At 38.8% G+C, this 25,263-nt stretch overlaps 1 protein-coding gene across 1 annotated transcript; it reads right to left on the bottom strand.

Annotated features, from left to right (window-relative positions):
• Positions 1-2,513: 2,513 nt before the first annotated feature.
• On the bottom strand, positions 2,514-24,867 carry ifit9 (interferon-induced protein with tetratricopeptide repeats 9; the record flags this gene model as incomplete). The annotated part of the gene is made up of 4 exons (XM_080835464.1): positions 2,514-3,879; positions 23,375-23,601; positions 24,603-24,691; positions 24,849-24,867. 4 exons carry the CDS (start codon positions 24,865-24,867, stop codon positions 2,514-2,516), a joined length of 1,701 nt encoding a protein of 566 aa, XP_080691590.1.
• Between the last annotated feature and the right edge of the window lie 396 nt (positions 24,868-25,263).

Here is a 25,263-nt window from a genome sequence, read left to right as displayed (position 1 = left end):
CAGAATACAGCTGGCGTTACTCCCTCCCTAAAGCGAAGCACCATGGCGGTCACGTGATATGCCAAAGAATTGATACATTTTAACTGGAGGACTCAGGGAAGGAAAGGGCGGAGATTAAAGAAAATTCAAAGGGCAGTAGCATATGCGCTCAAATTTGGGAACCGGGCCACCGTAATGGCCAATCATTTGATATAAGTAGGCTACAGCCTGTAAAAAATACGACGTAGCTTTGTTACACTTTCAGATTAAACTATATTGCAAGTCGCTATTTGCTTAAACCAACTAGCTTACTCACAGAGGCTGCGATGAAACTGTTAAATCGTCTAGGTAGCATACTTACATTAAAACAGAGTACTGGCCTGATTGATAAAATCCATTTGGATAAATATTTGCAAACATTGTAGCAAGGGGGGGAGGGGTCCTGAAAGATTCAGGAAACTGAGTGCTGGAGAAGGGGGCGCTAGCTGGAACATGCCGAGTGGTATAGGTATGTGAGATTTAGACTACGCATGCTGCTATTTTCAGGGGCCTATACTACACCATTTAAAATACCATACTATGCATATTGAGCTTACTTTGGTGATTTGAAGTTCTGTTTGGGTATGGGTACATTACCTTGCTAGCTAGCTGACGGTTTTGTTCATAGAAACTGTAGGGTTATCGTCTTCCAATAATTTGCATAGCCCATTCTGACGTATATCTGGTTTTGTGTATGGACGTGTAAAATGTCTCTCTAATTTTCTCTCCTTGATGAGGTGAGAATCTACCATTTTTAGTAAAGTATTGCCCTGCTGAAGTAGCATGGTAATACGTCAGGGCCAGGGGAACTACCAACTATAGCTAGATAAACTACCTTTACGTGACAATTATTAGAGACGCGTGTCGGTGTATGGCTTCTTGTTATCAAAACTAATAATACTAGTAAAACACAAGATCACCAAAACACACTTGCGGGATGTTAACTATTAACATTTTTAATCTCAACCCTGAAATAAAAATATTTGTCTATGTATATGAGGAGTATTAACGCCCTCTAGTGTTTATGAAAGAAGGAAACTGCATGTTCAGGATTAACAGTAAAGGGCTCAAAAGGTGTTGTATTTGAAATGTTTCTGTGATTGGCAGCAATACACATAAAAGTCATTTGTGGGAAATGGATGATGAAATGTGTATGTATCTAAAACAACACACTGTCAACCCTACCCTGTCTGATCGTCTCTAACTAGGCCCACATCTTAGCCTGTGCACTCGATTCCTCCATAATTAAGCTCTGTTCTGATTCTTCTGTCTGAATTAAGAACCATATTGGTCTGACTCTGGATCTAGCCACATATCCTAAATCATGAGGTTATACAGAAACATACAGCTTAAAAAAAAAAAAAAAAAATGAAATGGGGGATATATTACTCAAAATGATCTGCCATCAGAACAGGAACATTTGATTTACCAAGAAGAAATATATCAGTAGTGTGGCCAGACTAAAAACAATTTTCTTGATTCTGACTTTGACAAAAAGCAGTTTTGTACTTGTCAGTGGTAATCAAACAGCCTTATAATTATGGCAATTCCAGTTTGAAGCATTAACTTGCTCAGAACCAGTAATACAATCTCAGTAACAAGGCATTTTTACTGGACTTTCCACTATAGACTAAAATCTACTTTCTAATCTATTGTTACAGGCAGAACAAAATGTGGCTCAGCCAAATGAATTTGAAGGTCTAAGAGGGGTTGGCTATACTTGAGTTTGAATACTCACTTCATTCTGGAATCTCAGTGTTATTTGTGCACTTGTTACGGAGGGTAGCCTACAGATACTCCACAAACATCAACAGTTGGACCCACCTATTCAGACATGGATTCCTACGTTTGGTGAAATGAAACTGTTGCATGATTTTGACTTTGAAATTAAACTGTTGCATGATTTAGCAACTTTATTTTAATTGCAGTAAGAGGTGACACACTGTAAGCCTAAATATTTGACTGAAGTCTGCATCCATTACGTTTTTTGAATGGAACATTAATGTTTATGTTTTCCTATGTCGGCAGTCCATAAGTAATGTTTTCCTACGTATGTCGGCAGTCCATTCTTTGTCGATGAGGATACCTGTTTAGGCCTACATGGAATAAAATAAGTTATTGACTGAAAAACACAATCAATTTGAATGCATGTGTAGACCACTGAATGGATTTTTATTTATTGTTCACAAAACAGAATATAATTTCACATGCTATAGACTACTTATAATATTATTACACACCAGCAGATATTCAGAGCTGAAACATTTATTAAGCATAAAGACAGCATTCATGTACATAAATGTAAATATCTTAATGTTTCTTTATGTCATTTCATAATAGCAGAGTATATAAAAGATTAAACCTCCACCAGCAAATAATATTCCGTAAAATTCAGCCATTTGTAAAAATGGTAAAAAAAAACGTAACTAAAAATGCAGACATAAAACATTAGGTTTCAGATAGCTTTGAAAAACATGCATGCATGTATTTTCATTTTATAAAGTCATCTTTGTTTTGAAGCTGTCAGCAAGCCCATTGACATTTGCTGCTGCTGCTGGAGCTGGCTGCCTGTCCTGCTTGTCTACTGCAGACAGAAATGCCAAGATGTCATCACCATCCCGGGCCCTATCCGCTATCTGCCGAAGTTTCTTCCGAGCCTGACTCCGGTCTCTGCAGTCAATCCTGATCTTGTACGCCTTCTTGAACTGCTCTATGGCCTTGGTGTTGTTCTTCCTCTGGTACATCAGAAACTCCCCATACTTGGTGTGACAGTGCTGTTGCTCTGCATCGGTCAGGGACTTGTCTGAAAGCAGCCTGGTGAAAATGGGCTCGGCCTTCTCCAGCTGTCGGCTTTCTCCATAGGCTCCCGCCAGGTGCACCCAGGCAATTGTGTTTGATGGCTTCAGCTCCACGGCCTTCCGGAAGAGACGGATGCTTTCGGTGGTGGCGGACTTGACCTGGGGGGTTCCGGCCCTCAACCCAGACTGCTTCATATTGACCATCTTTTGCCAGTAGCAGAGACCCATCTGGTGGTACAGGAAGGAGGAGTTGGGAGCTCTCTTGGCGGCCTCCTCGAGGATTTCTATAGATTCCTCAGTGGTACCATCTCTCCTGAAGTATGTGGCAGCGTACCTGGTTATCTGGGGCCTGTCCGGACACTTTATGAGGGCCTTGTTGATCAGTTCTCTGCATTTCAAAGGATTAAAGCCTTGGAGTTTCAGGGCTAAGAGGACCATCACCTCAGCGTCGGTGGGGTCGAGGTCCAAGGCTTTCTGTAACTGTTTGGCTGCAAGGCTGTCTTCGGGCTTGACCTTAACATCCGTCACGACGAGCCCCTCCAATCGGTAAAGGACCACAGCATAGCCCACGTTGTAGGACACACTGTCAGGCGTGGCTCCCAGAGCCTTCTGGAAGGCCTCCTTGGCCCTTGGATAGAACTTAGCCCCCAACCTCAAGAAGCTCCACCCTTTCTCTGCTTCCACAGCGATTTCTCTGCCCTCACCTGTGCTCTTCACCTTGCCCAGGTAAGTCTCCATGTCATCCAGGTTGCCCAGGTGATGGTGCAGCCAGGCGAAGCTGGAGTAGGTGACCAGGAAGTCTGCCTCATCTTGCTTGTCCTCCTTCAGCAAGGCTTCAGACTTGCCCAGGTATTCAAGGGCGGTCTTGGGCGCCCCCTGCAGGTGACTCACAAAGGCCAGGATGTTGAAGTAGGTGGCGTGGTACTTGCGAGGACAGAACTTGATGCGGTCCAGGAGCTTCTTTGGGACACCCTTTAAGTCGTTGCTGTCATCTTTGTCCACGTCCCATGTGAAGAGACACTCCAAATTCTTAAGTTTGCCATCTCTTGTCACTTTGTCAGCACTAGGGAAAAATGAATACAAGCATAATTACAGCTAGTTAATACACAGACATTTAGGCTGTACGTACAGAAGCATACACACATACATATTGGCTTGACCCATACACACTCTTACATTCACAGTTTCCTAACATAGCAGAACATCCACTGAGTTACTTCAAATCCTAACTATAACAGAATGTTCACACATTACCATAATTCATATTTGTGTGTGCGTGAGAGAGACAGAGAGAGCAAAGTTGTTATTGTTATATTTAAAATGTACCTCATTTCGTCTTGGGCTCGGTGCTTAGCTTGCTCGGTATTCTTGAGTGATACAAATACAATGAGCTGACACTGTGTGGAACTCGCCTTTATACAACATCAGTGCCCGTCTACTCGGGAAATCAAAACTGAAACTTAATTAACTTTCGCTCATTATTAAAGCATTACGAGTAGAACCAATTGGAGGAAAAGCAGGGAAACGAAAGTGATGTTACAAGTTCAGACAATGAATTAAGGGCTATATGAGGGTCATGTTGTCAGTGTATAAGTGTAGGTGAGGGCATGTCGTCAGTGTATTGGGGTATATGAGGGGTGTTTTCTGCATTTTCGACTCCAACAACGTAGGCCTACATTATGAGTGGAACCAATTGGAGGGAAAACGGTGAAACGAAACTAATGTTGCAAGTTCATATTTTGCTCTGACAAAGAATAATGCAAATGAGATCCTACAAATCATAACAAATAATAATGAGATAGAGGTGCGAACAGCTTATTTAAGGTAAAACGAACTGCTTTTTACCTTAGTTAACTTTCCTGTAACCTCCGATGCTATCAAAGCAATCAGTGAAGGGTAAACAGAACTTTCCCACGTTTTGTGTTTCCGTGTCATGCGAGCGTGTCTTGCCTAAACTGTAACACAATTAGGCTTTATGGGAGCATATCTTTGCGTAGCTTGTCAATGATCTTATGAATGCACAAACGTAATGCACAGGTAATAATGTTAAGTGAAGAAAGAAGGAAGTCAAGGAATATGGATGGATAGATAGATTGCATTTCTTCGATAGTTAAAGGTTGTTATCATACCTCATAGTTTTTGGTCAGATTTAATATTGTTTAAACCAGTGTTTAATATTGTTTAAACCATTGTTTTAGATTATCTTCTGTCTTGACAATCTTATGTGCTCTCTTTAAGGCAAAGCGTCACTTTTACACTTATAGTATTCAGTAGTTTACGCTGTTCCATTTAATTCCAGACATAGGATGTTTTACTCTGATTCTGGATTCACTGGCATTAAAATAGATATTAATATACAAATATTACAGACGAGATCAGGCTATACTTCCGGACATGTGATTTTGTATCAATGATCTCAGATTAACAAATGAATATCATGAATATTCCGTGATTAAATTCTGCTAAATACAATTATTTGGGGTGGTTTCAAGTTTGGAGAACAGTTTTTCCTCATTCCTTTTCCTCTTATTCACCACAGGGTGGTGCACTTCACTTCAACACGTTTAGAAAGCAGACAGGTTGTCTACTGAAAGCATCCCAAATCTATGATCCCAGCAGTGACGTGCGGTGAGGTTCACAGCTGGTGAGGCACAGAGACCGGAAGTGATTACGTCATTCCGATCTCTAGTTGTTTAAAAAAAAAAAAAAAAAAATGTATACATCATACATGTAGGCCTATATATGCTTATGGTTTAAAAATTGTCATCTCACCAGAACTGAAAAAACGTTATGTTTTATTGTCTAATACTATTACTTTTAAACGATTATTATTACAAGAAGTTATGCGGCTCAATAGTTAGCTGACTTTTACGACAGCTAAACGTACAATCGGTGTGGTAATTGAACTTTTACACCGTGTCAAATAAGATATTAATCGTTAAAAGGAAGCGTATGTAGCCCTCCCACCAATGATATGGCTCATTTCAATTTGTCTAGGGAAAATATAACCTTTTACACAACTCGGCAGTGATGGGCAGTAGCGTCACTACATTTGTCAGTAGCTTGGCAGTTACGTCGCTATTTACAAAACCAAGTAACTTTTCAGTAGCTAAGCTCTTTTATTGATCAAGTACCGCAGTAGCGTCCTCGAAAGCTAATTTATCCTGGACCTTTCTGATGTTCATTCATAACAGGCTTCCCTGCAGCCATTAAACACAAAAAATAAGCAGTACATCACTTTAGGCGAGACGAGTGAAAATAGATAGATAGATATCGTCATTTCAAGTACACCAGACGCTGCTCATACATTTAAAATGAATTCTCCCCTAATTTTAAATGGGTAGTTTATATGCAGATTCTAGACAACCGGATAACTAGAATGCTGTTGATATTTAGATACAGCTGAAGATGATGAAAGTTAAAAAGTGAAAAGTCCGTGCGACGAGTGAAACTAAATAATATGTTTTCAGATGCCTTCTTTGTAAACCAAAGAAAAAGTTCCTGTCAACGTCAATGACATCCAACACAAACATACGAACACACGAATTTCATCCATTCAACCGTTTTTATCTGACTGACAGTTGTGTTGATCCCTAAAATTGCACATTGACTTGGCATGCAGTTTGTTTAACTGAAAGTAGCTTCTTATGTATCAAACTACTTTTGACAGGTTTATGTAACTTAGCTTGCTACTTTTTTTTGAGTGTCTGTGTAGTGAAGCTGAATTTATTGTAGAGTAGCTGATAGCTTAGCTCACTACAAATATCAAGTAGCTTGCCCAACAATGCAACTCGGACACTTGAATTCGAAGTTGAGAAAAAAACACTTACATATTTATTTACACAACGTATTAACAAGCAAACAGGTAAACACCACAGACAGACATAGCACACAATACCAAAATGTTCTACTGACCGGTATAATTTAAAGTTGGTGCACTCGCAAGCTCCTAATCCATTCACGGCTCCCTGCACCTAGCAGCCTTTAGCGAGGTTTGTGTTCCGCATGAATATGTCCCGTTGGAAAACATGAAACACTCCAATGCAATGTCAATACCTTCGGTCCCGTCGTTTGAATCAAACATTTTAGCTCCGCCATTGGTCTCCCATTATTACTCATTTCACGTTTGGACTGCAAGTCCAATTTTGAGAGCTGCTTCAGCTTAGCAATACAACCTTCCATTTTCGCCGTCAAGGTCAAGTAGAAGTGTGTAGAAGGAGTCCAACGTCAGACTATTACCCGATAATTGCGCTCATGCTCGCCCCCTTCACTGAATCCCTGCTACTGCCTGCCTCAGTAGCAATTATTTTTCAATGCATTTTGAGCTCAACTCAAAGGTTCTGCGCTTGCGCACGCATGCGTAAAACCCAGTTTGGAGTGATTGCGCAATCCCTACTGAGGCACTGGTTCAGCTGTCCATAGAGAGCAATGCATTTGCCTCAGTACACGGCACGTCTATGTCTGATCACTGTCACTGGGAACCGGAAATGCTCAAATTCAGCTATTTTGATAATAAAAATGCTCGAAATGATCGGAATCATGCAGAAATGACACTCGTAACACAAGATAACTAGAGAAATATGAATATCTGTTTTATAATACATAAATATATATGATTATTATATTTTTTTAATATTTAATTTTTTTTACTTTTCAAAATGACAGGTGAGGCTCTGCCTCCCCTGCCTCCTATGACTGCACGTCCCTGGATCCCAGAGGGTTGATATTGTGCTACTCTTTAACTCCTGCTGGACTCTTCTGGGATGGTTCACATTTCGGACTCATAACCCTTATTTACCCTTATTTCCTTTGATCTCTGTGATGATCAAATCATGTTGCAGTAATTATAAGGAGACTGTTGTATATTCTTCCACCACAGACATCCCCCAAACCCATCACATGACCAAAACTTTCCTACAGTTCTCAATGTGATTTCTTGGAAAATATTAAGCAGTTTTATCAGCTATAGGCCTTTATCCTGCATCAGAGTTACCACATTGGTTGAATGTGTCTCACATTTTATAATTACTGTGCCTACAGTACAATAGTACACAATGCAGATGAAACTGAATCTGAGGTTGACAATTAAAAAACAGTGCCAGAGAAGTAAAGACAGTTCATAATAGAATTAGAAAATGGGATAAACCTGTATTATGTGAAGGAGCCTGATGTTGCAAGATTTTCTGGAAGTTGGCATGCTGGCATACTTTGCCATACTTTGCCAGATCTTCTGGATTGCGGCACACCTATAGAGCCTGCGTCAACGGGGCATGAGTATAGCTAAAGAGGTCATACCTAGAGCCTGCATCAACGGGGCATAGCTGAAGAGGTTGTACCTAGAGCCTGCATCAACGGGCATGAGTATAGCTGTAGAGATCGTACCTAGAACCTACATCAAGTACCTGGTTGGACTGGCATTCGATCATTGGTGTTGTGGGGAAGTCTCTCAGTTATTCTTGGGTGTGTCTTGAGGTGTATCTGTTGTTTCTGATATTGACATGTGTCCTTACCATCGTGAGAATGGAGGGGGTTGTATCTGGGATGCCAGAGGCCACTGTTGGGCCTTCTGAAGGTGTTGTGAGCCTAATTCAACGAAACCGTGAAGGAACGTGCCTACTTGATAACCTCAATGAAATGGTCACAAAGATATCTTTGTTGTTGTGGTTAAGTATTGGTAATTATTGGTATGATGGTTGTAGTGCACTTCAACACTAGTGGGTATGAGTACTTGCATAGGATAGAGAGAGGTTTGGAGGTTGTGGGAAGTCCCCAACAAAAAGCACAAGGAATTTAACATCTTCTCCAGTGTATAACTAAAAATAAAAAATGAAAAATTGGGACCGTAAAAACCAACTATACACACTTATCTTGCACCGCCAATGATAGTTGACTACAGCCGGTTGTACTGAATATTAATGTGGTTGTTATTAATGTGCATGTAAGACGCACTCCCAAACCAATGGCGGAATGTGTGTCCAAAGGTTTAATTGTGTGGATCTCTCTTCGCTTTACTGAAAACATTATATTTATTAAAGGCTCTTCTGCAACCCACCGCTGTATAATACAATTTGTTTTCCTGTGTGTGGTTTCGCCCAAGACACAAAAAGCTAGGCACTCTGCCGAATTGCCACTGTAGTGGTGCAGATTACTAGAACTATTGTTTATTTTGTGATACAAGCATGATATTTTGTACAGTTTTAGCAGTTACGATATGGAGCCATCATAACATACAGTACATTTTCAATAGGGCGCCTTTTGCAGCCATTTTTCAAAATGGCCGCCAGTGGCAACCGTTTTCTTATCAATTTTCTTATCAGGGATGGATATTTAATGATATTAATTAGTTCAGTTTATCTACCATACATAGTTCCTGTGAATTGCAAATTGAATGATACATTTTTCAAGATGGCAGCCATCATTTGGTATGTATGAAAATCTTCAAGTTATCTGAACTTCACAAGTCACTAATGGAACAATTCGACATGGAGTAAAGGTTGATACAAGAATAAACTCTACACGACACAGGGAGAGGATTCTTGCTGAATTCCCTGATATGCAATCATACAAGAAGGGTAGAGATGTTCTGATGGCCTTTGAAGAAGATGTTGGTGCTGCTCTGCACAAATTCTCCGCATCAGATATTTGGCAAGGCCAAACCATTTGCTGGTTTCCCTGAAAGATACCAAGAGCAGAGCAGAAACGTGGCTGCATCGTCTCTCGGTCCTGAGGAATTCTGGGATACTTACTCAAAGTGGGAAACTAGTATTTTTAAAGAAAAATGGGCTCTAACATAGAAAGGTTAAAATAATACATCATAGCTAAAAGCTAAACTAAAGGATTCCGGGAAACCGAGCCCTGTCACTAAGTTATAGCTAAGTAATGAAGACACGGTTTGACTGCATAAAAGCACATTGCTAGAGAGCACTACAGTTATTTTATTAAACATTGATCTGAAGCTCAAATCTGAGGCTGTTCTCTAATTTTCTAATAGACAAAATATAGCAAGTAGCAAATTGTGGTCAAACGATACCAATCTCAGGCTTAAAATACCAACTTCCAACTCAATCAATCCATTTTCTATGTTTTAAATGAAATTGTAAAAATAAAACAACACCGGTTTAAGCCACACCCACTTCTGATCTAAAGTCCACCCACTTCTGATCTAAGGCCCACCCACTTCTGATCTCAGACCCGCCCATTCCTTGTTTAAACCCTGTCCCTGCAAGGGTATTGTACATTCTTTGTAAAATGGTTTACTTGCCACACACAGAGCAATTCAACAGGCAGCGTTAGTGTTATTCAGTTTAATAATGATGGTTTTGTATCTGTTAATAGACCATTTCAATTAATTAAGAACCTTTTTAATTTAATATGTGAAAATCTATGCTGTAGTAGCAATACTGTATTGAAACAGAAATGTGATCTTTGCCCTTTGCCAGCTTGCAAGAGTGGCATTGGTTTAGAGGTTAACTCAAACAGTACTGCCAGTTTGACGAGAACCAGAACATATCTTTCAGGAACAAAGTATTTGATTAACGTGAAACAGCTGCCCTGCATTACTGTACTAACCTTTCAGGACCTACTTGGGAACAGACAAACACTGCCATGTTTACATTTTGAAGTAGATGCGTCAGGTTCCCCACTGGCCAATGGCAGAGCCACTGAAGGGAAGTTTGAAATTGTCTTCATATTTAAGTTGCACTTGTTTCCCAAAACTATGAATGCTGTGCTAGAGAATGCATTTGTTTAATGTACAGTACTTGTCACATGTAGCCTATGTTATGTTACATCATTATAGCCTATAAAAGTCATTTTTGTGGTTATGTACACATGGTTTAGTATTTAGGAAAAATACACCACCATATAATGGTTTATTATTTTTTATTTTTTTTATGAATGCATTGCAGGAGGGGATTGGTTGAGATGAAGATGGGACTGAGGGCAGCCATTTTCCAATCTTTTCTTCATTTCACCAAAAAATATTCAAGGTCATAAAAGTGTCCCATTATGTACTCAAGGACATCATCTGCCAACTTTATCTTCACTTCATTTTTTTTTTCTCCAGCACTGAAATCATAATTATGTGAATTAGCTTGGAATGGATATATCGAGCTCCCTCCAATTGAGAGTATCTTAATTATAATTACTAATAATTAGTAACAAAATATTAGATATGATAATATATTGTAGGCTATTGTTTCTACCTATGTACATACACACATCTTCAGTCTTTATGATAAATACATTCTGAAATCATCCCCATCAATCCCTCCAACTCCCCACTTTTTCCTGAGAGAAAAGTTGCAGAGATGAATGAATGCTGTGCACTGTACTTACGAAGATTGGGGTAAAGCTCTAGTTCATTCTCAACGTGGTACTTCCATTGTATTTTCCGGATTCATTCCACACAAGATTTTATTGCTGACGTACTCCTAGATAAAGACATTAGACCTTTATTGTAAATTAATTAATAAAACTTCACAAAAAAAATGAATGAGGTAAAACCACCTGCTACCACTGTGTTTCCCCCCTTCATTGAGTCACATAAAGATGGACTGACAGTTTAAGGTATATGTATCTAAGGGTTTAATAATTTCATATAACTGTGATATAATTTTCTTTTATAAGAGTTATTTATATTTCTGTTGTCCTGACTGAACAATACTAATTCAATCTGGCATCGGTGGGACCGTGGCAAATGCAATGCTGGTTGTGCTGAAAAACATCAATCATTCAGCCATTTGTGAAATTTTACCTGAATTTTGGAGAGGTCACTAAAGGATTTGAAATGTTCCTCAAGCCGTGAATCTGTCCAAGCAGGTGCTGCAAAGGGCTTTTTGAGATAGGGACCCTGAAGGATCTCCCAGCAGCATTTAAATACAAACTTCACACAGAAGATAAAAAAATAGTGTTAATGTTGAAGTGGTATTATTTTGTACATGGCTTAAGTTGTCTAGAAAACTGACTTAATCACTTTCGTTTTAGCCATATTTTCACCCTTTTATACAGTACACCTAGTGGCCGAACCTTGCAGTAGCTGTGCCTGCGGCTTGGCTTGATGTGATGCACACAAGTTAAGGTTTGCATGAAGAATATAGATGGACTCGGTGTAGGTATCCGCGATAAAACCTCCGATCCTTCTCTAAGGTTATATTTCTCCCATAGCTCCTTGACCACAGTGTAAACCAGCTCTTGCAGTTGAAGACGAGGGTCTTTCACAGTCTCCTTCACAGTCTCTTTATGCACTTGTCGTTTTTTCACGTTTTGTCGCTTTGGTGTTTCAAGATAAGGCACGTTCTGCTGCTCATTCAATAGTTCATTCTCAACGTGATATTGGCTACTTCCACCGTATTTCTTTTCAGCCTTATTAGTTGTATTTTGCATTTCCAACAGTCTAAAGATCTTCTTGGCTACGTACGCCTAGAAAAAGACACAAGAGCTTTATTGTAAATGAATTATTAAAACTTCACTAAAAAAATGAATGAGGTAAAACCACCTGCTACCACTGCTACACCCCTTCATTGAGTCACATGAAGGTGGACTGACAGTTTAAGGTATGTGTATCTAAGTGTTTAATATAACTATAATATAATGTCCTTTATAAAATGATTTATGTTTCAGTTGTCCTGACTGACCAATACCAGTTAAATCTGTGCTGAAAAGCATGAGTCATTCAGCCATTCATGACATTTTACCTGAATCTTGGAGAGGTCACGAAAGAATTCCTCAGGTCGACGGTCTGACCAACCAGACCCATCTTTGGTATACATATCCTGAAGGATCTCCCAGCAGAGTTCAAATATATGCTTCACACAGAAGAAAAAAAGTTATGTAAATGTTTAAGTGACATTATTTTGTAATTGATTGTAATTTATGTATTAATAGATTGTAATTTTTTGTCTAAAAAACTGACTTAATCACTAGCTATATTTTCACGCTTTTCTACAGTAGACCTAGTGGCCGAACCTTGCAGTAGCTGTGCCTGGTGCGTGGCTCGATGTGTTGCACACAAGTTAAGGTTTGCAGAAAGAGTTGAGATGGACCTGGCAGCGGCATTCCCGATAAAACCTTCGGGCCTTCTCCAAGGTCATATATCTCCCATAGCTCCTTGACCACAGAGTAAACCAGCTTTTGCACTTCAAGATGAGGCACTTTCATAGTCACTTCATGCCCTTTTTGCTTTTCCACTTTAGGATGAGACACGTTTTGTTGCTTTGGTGATTCAAGATGAGGAACCTTTTGCTGCTTTGGCCCTTCAAGATGAGGCACTTTTACAGTCTCTTCATGCCCTTGCTGTTTCTGTTGTTTGGATGCTACATTCTGCTCTGATAGTGTCCGTCCAGTCGTTCCTTGAGAGTCCTCCTGTTTAGCACTGATCTAAGATGTGTTGGAATCAAAGGCCTTGTAACTCAGATGCAAGCTGCTTGTCACCATCAACAAATTTTAAAAACAAAGTTGTGATCAAATCAGATATTTAGTGTCTCTCACCAAAGATTCAGAGCAGCTGTCAACAAACTGCGGTTGTGAGTTTTTCTGAGTTTTACTTACTTCAGGAGATAGCAGAGAAGTTTTAATGCCCTTAATATTTGGAATCCCTGACACAATTGTCTGGGTAAAGATCTAGTGAAAAAGGGGAGAAAAAGGATTAAAAAACAGATGGTTAATTAAACACTGCTTCATCAAGTGAAGCTTATTTTGCCAAACAGATAGGAAGTTAAATCAAGTCTATGGGGTGAGTCTCATTTTATAATTTGGGCAGACTGAGAGCAATATGATATCCAGCTGAGCTGTCAGTGGAGCCCAGGGTGACCAGATATCCTCTATGGGACTTACAATTTAACATTTCAAAATGTACTGCAATGTTTGGTATATATTTTTAGTATATTTCAATAAAATACATAAAAGGACATTTTTCAGATATGTATATCTGGTTCATACGTTATCATAGGTATCATAGGTAATTCCGTAGGTTTTGGTTTTTAATTACCAATTCTAACAAATCATCTATATGAACCCTTAAATCCTTTAAAAAAAGTAAATAAAATGATAGCTGCAGGAACAACTATTTTACCGGTATGGCTGGTGGATAAAGTTGACCTTCAGGTAACACCCCTTTCTCAATAATCTGAAATCTGCTGTCAGGTGAAGCACTCTCACAGTTCTTGAAAAGGTCCTCGCTTTCAACTGTGTCTATATTCTGATGATATAGCTTGATGTTTCCATGATTAAACTGCACTCCTGACACTCCATTTTGGAGTTTCTCAAAACTAGGAAGTGGCTGTGAAGTCTGCATGTGATTGACTTTCACCTCAGGGCCATTCACCTTTGCAGTTGTTTTAATGCCCGGATTAGTGACCTGATGAATGAACAATAAACAATCATTATTAAATCAAATAATTTAGTTAATTCCTCTGCTGCTTAGCGATTCATTTCACATTTTGGCTTTCGCCATTCTAAGTAAGTGGCCATCTTACTGTTGCTGGAGTAGAGGTGAACATTTCAGTAGCAGAGAAAAGCTGTACAGCCTTTGGCATCAATTCTCCCACTCTCTTCTGAGCACCTGGGAACTTCAGTAGCTCAGGACCATCATCAGGGCATTCATTATGACCAACAGCCACCTCATGGTTTGGCTTAATTAGGTTATCATGTATCTGCAAAATGTGTTGTTACAATGATCACATCAGTCATTATACATTTTGGTAACGCTTCCTTTTACAGTCCCCTAATAACCAAGTAATTACCAGGTAAATACCTGGTAATAAGATGTATTTACTAGGTAATAACCATTTAATTAAATACAATTACCAGGTAATTACCAAGTACATACCAGGTTATTACCAGGTAATTACCCAGTGTTTACAAGATATTTTCCTGACTACTACCAGGCATTTACCCAATAATTACCTGGTAGATAAGCAGTAATTGTATATTGTAGATTTTAAACCCGGTAGTTAAAAATATTTACCTTTATTTATCTGGTAAATAGCAACAAGTTACCTGGTATTTACCCATTAATTACTTGGTAGATATCCTGCAATTGCATATTGTAGACTATAAACCCACTGAATGTGTCTATATGTGACTTTGTTAGGGTGATAACATAGATATTTACCTGGTAATTACCAGGTATTTACTGAAAATGATCACACACTTACCTGCTTATTTACGTGGTTACCTAATATTTACCTGGTAAATACCACTTATTTACGTGGTAGTTACCTGATAACTACCACTTATTTACATGGTAGTTACCTGATATTTACCTGGTAAATACCAACTAGTTATCTAGTATTTACTAGAAATATACTGAAAACTACCAGATATTTATCCAGGAATTATAGATGATGTATTACCAGCCAACCTGTGTGGTAACTGACAGTGAGGGTATAACTTCCAACTATTAACAAAGTAATTTCTTTCTAATTACCCAGTAGTTACAATTGACATTATCAGGTAAAACCTTGTGAATTACCCTGTAAGGAAGGTGGAACTGTACTGTAAAAGGAAGCGTGGCTTGTTTCAATGATATTACCATGTACTTTCCTGGTAACTATAGATTATAATCCTCTACCACCCATCAGGGTGTGTAGTTTTGAACATGGTACCTGGAAAGAACTCCCATATCTCCATGAAAATGATCAGGTAAATATCGGGGTGATATCAGAGTTTTACAGTGTCATTACCCTGTAAGGAAGGTGGAACTGTACTGTAAAAGGAAGCGTGGTTTGATTCAATGATATTACCATGTACTTTCCTTTACATAAAGATACAATGCATTTGGTACACTCCTTCACACAACCTGTGACAAAACTTGTAACTTCAATACTCAATACATAAAGTGCAAAACAGTGGCATAGCTTTCTAGTGTACTTTTATTGCAAAACAAGTGGGACATGTAAATAAAAAGTGCAAATGGAATCAATTCAATAACCGTATGTAACTGTAACAGGTGGAACCAACCATAGGAAAAGGTTATATTTAATGTATTATTTAATTAAAGCTTCAAACAATGATTTCAAACTAAAACACTTTCCAACCTGTTCATGACAATATTCTTAACACAGATACCTGTCCTACTCACCGGTGAGTTCTTCTAACTGAAACAAAAGGCACAATAACCGGAACACAAAATATCATTGCCCCGTATCAACATGCACTAAATCCACTGTGTGTTAATAACACTAGCAACATATATTCATAAATGCAATAAACGTATATACATAAATGCAACAAAGATCGTTTTGCCCGATAAACATATTCCACAATCAAAATTCAATGTTTTTCACATTCAGTATGCTGTTCGTTGCAATTCACTGTTCTGTTCAACGTTTAGTTCAAAATGGTCGAGCTACGGTCATCAAAGTGTATGGGAATGTTCCCAAGATGGATATTACCGTCCCAGACACTTTGCAGCTCATTGACAACATGGAGTCACATGTGGCAGGGTACTACCTACAAACCACACCATCAATCAGTGGCGTGGGAGAGGGAGGGAGGGAGAGAGAGAGAGCAAGTGTGCAGCAGGCACATCAGGGGCTGTAGTGGTGGAAACGGCTAGCTGTCCTCGTTCGCTGGCGTGGTGTAGTCTCCGATGTTGGCGACGAGCTAGTTTCTAAATATTAATACACTCTGCTAACTAGCGAGGACATTCCACCTCACACTACAACGTGCTATACTTCTTAGCAGTAACACCGGGCGATCTTCAGAGCTGGTGATGTAGATTATTGCTTCCTCCACACGGCCACTCTACCGTAATTCATCCGTAACACGGACACGAACAAACCTAACAAACTTGGATCTAAACTTGTAATTAGCTGACTTATCCTACCGTCACTCTTTCTCAATGACATGCGGGTTCTCCGGGCGCCGCCATCTTCTCTCTTAACTTTCTCCGTCTGCCCCTTGTCCCGCCCCCTCCGCTCTCTCCATTGGTCAGCGCACCAACTCTCCAGTCCCTGATTGGCTGGGCCTTTGGCAAAGTTCTGTGCAGGGGCTGCATATAAAGAAATACGTCCACACTCTGGGACTGGGTGTACCCCTACATAACCGTAATTCAATAACCGTATGTATGTAATGAAGTTTAAAGTGTATTATTTTGTTTGCATTTAGTTAATGAAATGTAACCAAATTCTGATTTAATTATGCTTTTCTTTTCTATCTTGTACATATTAAAGGTTGACAATTGAACACACTGAGTACGTAAAACTGTACTGCCCCTTTAAGAGAATTAGTTTAGTACGTTGGAAGCCCCGTATGGTCTTCAGTTTGCGGTTTCTGAACTGAAGACAGGTATGCTTGTTCCCATGACAGACAAACTTAACTCATATTTATAAGTAATAAACCAACAAATATTAGATATAATGTTGACATAAGGGGGTTAATACTAGAGAATACTTAACATGCAATTTACCATACTGATATTGTGATATTAAATATTTTCCGTTTTGTATCATACCATGAGGTCTCTAGCATATGTTTTCCTTTGCTAGCAGGCTAATGTCCAGTGTATGGAATGACTGCATGTTCATGACTGTCTCGTGTGTGTTGACGTGTGCAGCTATGTTGTATTCAGGGTATGTTAATTGTCATGTATAGTTTCCTCTATTTGTTGTTAGAATGTGTAAAGTGATAATGCTATATTTTATGTGCTTTCACATGACGTTCATTGTTGTAAAATGAATGAGTTTGCGGTTTCTGAACTGAAGACAGCAGGCTAATGTCCAGTGTATGGAATGACTGCATGTTCATGACTGTCTCGTGTGTGTTGACGTGTGCAGGAATACCCGGATATTCAATAATCAATTCAATAACCAATTATGTTCAATAACCGTTAGGCCTATTTCTATCTCTTCTGACCCTGACACTTTTTTTGGTGTAAGATTCCATTTGCACTTTTGCACTTTTTATTTACATGTCCCACTTGTTTTGCAATAAAAGTACACTAGAAAGCTATGCCACTGTTTTGCACTTTATGTATTGAGTATTGAAGTTACTCTCGTCAAGTTTTGCTGATTAAGAAGATATAAATTTGTCTCTTTGACAGTTCACCTGTTTCTGCATTTTTGTCACAGGTTGTGTGAAGGAGTGTAACAAAATGCATTGTATCTTTATGTAAAGGAAAGTACATGGTAATATCATTGAATCAAACCACGCTTCCTTTTACAGTACAGTTCCACCTTCCTTACAGGGTAACGACACTGTAAAACTCTGATATCACCCCGATATTTACCTGATAATTATCATGGAGATATGGGAGTTCTTGCCAGGTACCATGTTCAAAACTACACACCCTGATGGGTGGTAGAGGATTATAATCTATAGTTACCAGGAAAGTACATGGTAATATCATTGAAACAAGCCACGCTTCCTTTTACAGTACAGTTCCACCTTCCTTACAGGGTAATTCACAAGGTTTTACCTGATAATGTAAATTGTAACTACTGGGTAATTAGAAAGTAATTACTTTGTAAATAGTTGGAAGTTATACCCTCACTGTCACTTACCACACAGGTTGGCTGGTAATACATCATCTATAATTCCTGGATAAATATCTGGTAGTTTTCAGTATATTTCTAGTAAATACTAGATAACTAGTTGGTATTTACCAGGTAAATATTAGGTAACTACCACGTAAATAAGTGGTAGTTAGCAGGTAAGTGCGTGATCATTTTCAGTAAATACCTGGTAATTACCAAGTAAATATCTATGTTATCACCCTAACAAAGTCACAAATAGACACATTCAGTGGGTTTATAGTCTAAAATATGCAATTGCAGGATATCTACCAAGTAATTAATGGGTAAATACCAGGTAACTTGTTGGTATTTACCAGATAAATAAAAGGTAAATATTTTTAACTACCGGGTTTAAAATCTACAATATACAATTACTGCTTATCTACCAGGTAATTATTGGGTAAATGCCTGGTAGTAGTCAGGAAAATATCTTGTAAACACTGGGTAATAACCTGGTATGTACTTGGTAATTACTTGGTAATTGTATTTAATTAAATGGTTATTACCTAGTAAATACATCTTATTACCAGGTATTTACCTGGTAATTACTTGGTTATTAGGGGACTGTAAAAGGAAGCGTTACCTACATTTTTAAGATATGTATATCTGGTTCATAGGTTATCATAGGTATCTTAGGTCATTTCGTAGTTTTTGGTTTTTAATTACCAAACAAATAATCTATATAAACCCCTAATTGTGGAATTAAAGGAGTTGCATAAAATCTCAAAAGACACCGTAATGAGTGAGTGAATAGTAAGCTATTGTGCCTTTTTTTTTTTAAAAGTAAATAAAAATTATAGATGCAGGAACAACAATTTTACCGGTATGGCTGGTGGATACAGTTGACTTTCAGGAAGTGGCTGTGAAGTCTGCATGTGATTCACTTTCACCTCAGGGCCATTCACCTTTGCAGTTGTTTTAATGCCCAGAATAGTGACCTGTTGATTGAACAATAAACAACCATTATTTCATCAAATAATTAAGTACATTTTTAAGTACATTTCGGCTTTTGCCATTCTAAGTAAGTGGCCATCTTACTGTTGCTGGAGTAGAGGTGAACATTTCAGAAGCAGAGAAAAGCTGTACAGCCTTTGGCGTCAATTCTCCCTCTCTCTTCTGAGCACCTGGGAACTTCAGTAGCTCAGGACCATCATCAGGGCATTCATTATGACCAACAGCCACCTCATGGTTTGACTTAATTAGGTTATCATGTATCTGCAAAGTGTGTTGTTACAATGATCACATCAGTCATTATACATTTTGAAGATATGTATATCTGGTGCATAGGTTATCATAGGTTATTTCGTAGGTCATTTCGTAGGCTTTGGTTTTTAATTACCAAAACAAGCAAATAAACTATATGAACCATTAATTGTGGAATTATAGGAGTTGCATTAAATCTGTAACAACAGAGTAATGAGTGAGTGAATTATAAGCTATTGTGCCTTTTTTTTATAAGTAAATAAAATGATAAATGCAAGAACAACTATTTTACCGTAATGTCTGGTGGATACAGTTGACCTTCTGGTAACACTCCTTTCTCAAACATCTGAAATCTGCTGTCAGGTGAAGCACTCTCACAGTTCTTGAAAAGGTCCTCACTTTCAACTGTGTCTATATTCTGATGATATAGCTTGATGTTTCCATGCTTAAACTGCACTCCTGACACTCCATTTTGGAGTTTCTCAAAGCTAGGAAGTGGCTGTGAAGTCTGCATGTGATTCACTTTCACCTCAGGGCCATTCACCTTTGCAGTTGTTTTAATGCCCGGATTAGTGACCTGATGAATGAACAATAAACAATCATTATTAAATCAAATAATTAAGTTAATTCCTTTGCTGCTTAGCGATCCATTTCACATTTCGGCTTTCGCCATTCTAAGTAAGTGGCCATCTTACTGTTGCTGGAGTAGGGGTGAGCATTTCAGAGGCAGAGAAAAGCTGTACAGCCTTTGGCGTCAATTCTCCCACTCTCTTCCGAGCACCTGGGAACTTCAGTAGCTCAGGACCATCATCAGGGCATTCATTATGACCAACAGCCACCTCATGGTTTGGCTTAATTAGGTTATAATGTATCTGCAAAAAGTGTTGTTACAATGATCACTTCAGTCATTATAAATGCTAAAGTAAAAAAAAAAAAGCTAAAAGTATTTGCTTTCACAGGAATGACTTATGTTTTATGTGTTATATGTCATATGCATTTTGTAATGATGCTAGGTCTTCTGATCTAGGTAAAGCTCTAAGGCTCTTAATATCCGCAATCATGTAATCACTTAATGAATTACAAGCCATGTCCATTGGCTGATTTGCATGAAAAATTAAGATGGGAGCAGAAATATCATTCCAGCAATTATGTTTTTTTTCTGAACAATGTAGTCTCTTCTACGTACCTCCTTCATCTCAGATTTGGGGCCACTCTCAGCAATATCAAGGTGTTCACTGACATCTTCAGTTTTAACCACAATGCCAGTGTCAGCTAGTTGAAGGTGGCGATTGAGGTGTTTGTGGTCATAATCAATTTCTGAGGCATTGTGATGGAGCTGTTTGGAGTCAGGGGATGGCCAAGAGGTTTCCACGTCCTTCACATTTTTATCATGGTTTTTGATCTCAGTAGCAATTCCATTGATTTGATCAGGGACCTGGTTAAAACAAGGAATAAACTGAAGCAATTAATAAAACACGGATGTACAATGTACCAAGGAAAGTATTTTGCTGTAGATGCATTATGCATTATGATCCCAGCAAAGAAGAAAGGAATTTTCCTAATTTCATGAACGTTCCTTAAATTGTATTACTTTAGGTTCCTAAATATTCATTTTGCCGACCCAAATACGTATGTCTGTTTATGGAAGAATATGCCAAGAATCTTTTTGTTAGGTTACCAAAACTTTCCCCCAAAATATTTGTCCCACATTTAGACAAACAAACTCAGGCACTTCACATCTCAAATGGTTGCCAAAAGGTGATTCCTACCAGTAGGACTTCAGAGGACAGGATGGCATCAGTTAACAGCACTGTGGACACAGCCGTCTCCATCAGTGCACATTTGTTGGCGCTCACATTGATCTGAGGGTGCTGATGAAGGGGCAGTTGGGTATCAGGTGAAGGCAGAAGGGACACATTTGCCTCATTCCCTCCAACTTTTTCCTCAGCATATTGTTTGATGTCCTGATCAGTCTGATGAAGAGAGAATGAATGTGGTCAAATTGAAAAGTGATACAGTACTTATATACAATGTAGCTGCCACGACACACCAACATTTTGTCAGAAAACTAATTAAAATGCCCCCCCCCCCCCTCCCCCCATTTTTCAGCAATATAGAAATGGTACATTAACCTCACAAACCTGCACAGCAGAATCTCTGAATCTTGTGACATGATCACCATTGATGTTTGTGCACCTTTTTGTGCCACTGCCCTCCAGTGAAAACATTCCTATGACAAAAATATGTATTCAAATGTCATGACTATACTTCTGTTTGCCGACCACCACAAAGAGATGCTTTTATCTTATAGCTTAGAGCTACCTCTTGTTGTTTCCCTTACCCTTCTGCCACATAACCCTCCCCCTTCCCCCACTTCCTATCTCCTCCAGCCCGACCTCAAGTAGATGCCCCCTCCCCCCCACCCCCCCTGTTAATTTAGAAGTTTCCTTCCTTCTTTACCCTTGTTGCCATTGTGCTTGCTCTAAGGGGGTCCAGGCACTGGGCTCTGTAAAGCGCCTTGACACAATTGTATTGTTTTGGGGCTATATAAATGAAATCAAATAGGACAAGTACATTGATTCACAAAAGTAACACCATACCTGGTGATGCCTGGGATGTCCTCAGCATGCACTCATAACAGAGCGGCACCTCCTTGGCCTTACACTTGTCCAAAGCGAAGTCTACCTTCTGATTAGGTTGATCCACTACTCTTTCCAAATGAGACCCAGTGTCTTTAAACAGGTCCTTGAGGCCATACCTGGACGTAATCATGGCAATCTTATAAATGATAACTTAAGAGAGAGCTATGTATTTTGTGTAACAGGCTTATGCAAGATTTACAAAGTAAAAAAAAGAGTGACAGTACCTCTCAGTGTCATCTTTAGTCTCATTCAAATGTGAAACCAGAATAAGAGGGCTACACGAAACTGCCTCCTGAAAGAGAGTTTTAGGTAGAACATAAATTTACGAGGATTTGACAGGTAATTAGAGCAGCAGTGTTGGCTGGTTTCTGAAAAAAAACATCACCTCTCCCTGAGATTTCATTTCCTCCTGCAGGCGGAATGCAGAGCTCATAGTCGTCTCTATGCGCTGAACCATCTGGGTGAGCCATTGTCTATTACTTGTGGCTGACTGGAGGAATTTCTGATAGCTTTGAAATAAATTCTAAAGATAAAACAGATTCACAATCAATATCTCAATAAAACCATTTCCATGACAAAGACAGAATTTCTATCAGCTCCATACTAGTAGTTCACATATAGAGACAGAAGGATCTTTACAATATCATCTTTCAAACATTATCAGTCATTTACAATGACAATTTTTACAATCTTAGTTAACATGATTTGGTTTAGATATCCAAGGTGCACCTGGTTCTTCTTGCACTCGAGTGTGAGGTGATCCATCTGCATTTGGATGACTCCTTCATCTGCTCCACTTTCCTTATGATATCTGCCAGTGAAGGGGGGGACAGTTACCAGCAGGACCTAATAGAACTACAAATACACAAAGTGGTGCATAGCATTCTACCCCCCTCACCCGCCTGGTAACCGATTCTTGATGGTTAGTGTCTTACACCAATAACGATCGAAATCGGTCCAGTATTGAGTAAGAACGCTATAATCTGCAACTGCAAAAAAGTAAAAATCTGGACCCAAATAGAGAGAAACAAAACCTGGTTCACCCTTAATTTTGTGATTTTTAATATCCACTATTACAAGATTATTAATTGTGAATCCTCACACAAATTTTGCAATTAAATTGTTATCCTAGTTTTTACCTACAGCAGTAATACATACATATTAGCTCATATATATTATTGATAAATAAACCACCAACCTTTTCTTCCTGGCGAGCTGACAGAGTTGGGCCTCTGTTCTCATCCTCTGAGCTTTTTCTTGCAGCTTGAGTACAGTGCTCAAATGGAGGGCTTGCGACTCATCAATAGCTAGCATCTTCTGCAGCATGGTCAAGTGCAATAGGTCATCTTCATAACTGGTATAAGAGCCAATAGCGACTTTATTTCCCTGAGGAGAAAGGTTGTGGAGGTTAGGCAACAGGCTTTTCTGTAATGCCACATGAACACACAAGAACACGCATTTTGGACACTTCATTAACTGGACAGTGCTGCTCCAAGTCCTTGTGTCATCTGCTCAAATTGTATTCAACAAACATAATTTTCACTCTCCTGTTTTGGCATAGTGTTGTGTAGAAAATTACTTGATTTTAAAATCGTTTCATATAAAAATCTTGATTTTGAATGGTTTTAAAGCCATTTTAATCTATCTAATTGCATTTCTATCTCTCTGATGGGTCCTTTTCCCATTATTAATGGCTTAGAACCCTTTGGTATGATGGCCAACATTGGTATCAGTGTTTTCTCATTATCATCGTTATGGGCCAATCACTAAAGGTTATGGCACTAATACTTTTTCTTCTTAGTATAGACCTATATCTGCCATGTAAGGAGGTTAGGTAGTTTGCACACTTTCTTATGTAAATTGAGACACTGATTGTGAACAGTAAATGAAATGCTTTCACAGTTTTTGGGCCTCAAACATCAGTCTCTCTACCACCAACAACAAACCACAGACAAACGTTGATGCATGTATCTATTGACACATGGGTTAAAAACAAATTCCCTACTCAGATTTCTGGGGTCATGCAGAGATTTTAGCATCTCACGTAGCATCCCATCTTTCTACAAATTTAACCTTATTATCAAAAACTTTACTGCTAATAAGCTATTTTCAACAAAAACTTCACAAAACTCATTTTAATTAATACTTTTAATTCTATTACGTATTGTGTGAAACTCCAATTAATATCACAGCAAATACATCAAACTGGAGGGACAGGAACACTTTGTAATATATAAATTGGTATATAATATAGCCTTGAGATTCTGCTCTTGTTTTGTTCTGACAATGTGTTTAACTCCTTCAGCATCTAATTATCAACTTATTTCATGGCCAATCTAGGGAAGAGGTAGTAGATTCAAGAATAATATTTTATCTGATATCCCTAAGTTTTGGCCCTTTCATTGGTACTTATTGAATATTCTTACCTTCTGTGCTGTAGACTGGTTCTTGCTATTGGCATCTCCAAGGCTTCCCCATAAGGGTGGCTTTAGTGGAAGTTTGCCATGTGGCTCACCTGAAACCAAAAATATGCCACATTATAGGATAACACATGTAGACATAAAAGATAATGGCTTATGGTCAACCTAGTTTTAGGGTCAACCTAGGGTTTCAATTCATTTTTTAAGATGAATAAAACTAGCTTGAAAAATAAAGATGCATCTTTAACCTACTTCCAGCCAATTGCTCCATCCTGAGTATAACCACTCTGAAGGAGTGCTAAAAAGAAGCGTTCAGTGTAAAAGTTGGTATGTCCGCTCAATATTTAAATCTAAAAATATGACATTTCTAATGCATGTTAAACAAGTTGTCTGGACAGCAGGTTGCTCCAGAGTGAACTAAACTTTCGACAGAGTGACGACATAAAGCAAATATTCTAACATTGCCAGGTAACAATAGATGTCATCATCTATGGTCATTTGTGGTAACTGGTTAATGAACGTGCTTACGTACGTACGGGCATACGTGCTTAATGTTAAGGGGAAATTTAAAACCATACTGACATACGGAAGTGGTCCGTGTATCTTCTGGCCAACCGATTTTCGTTTTAAAACCAGGAAAATGGAAAACGGACAACGAGCCGTCTCC

Source organism: Sprattus sprattus (genome assembly GCF_963457725.1).
Source record: "Sprattus sprattus genome assembly, chromosome: 3".
NCBI classification, from domain to species: Eukaryota; Metazoa; Chordata; class Actinopteri; order Clupeiformes; family Clupeidae; genus Sprattus; species Sprattus sprattus.
Note: the sequence above shows the minus strand (reverse complement) of the source record. Positions and strands in the feature narration are given on the sequence as shown.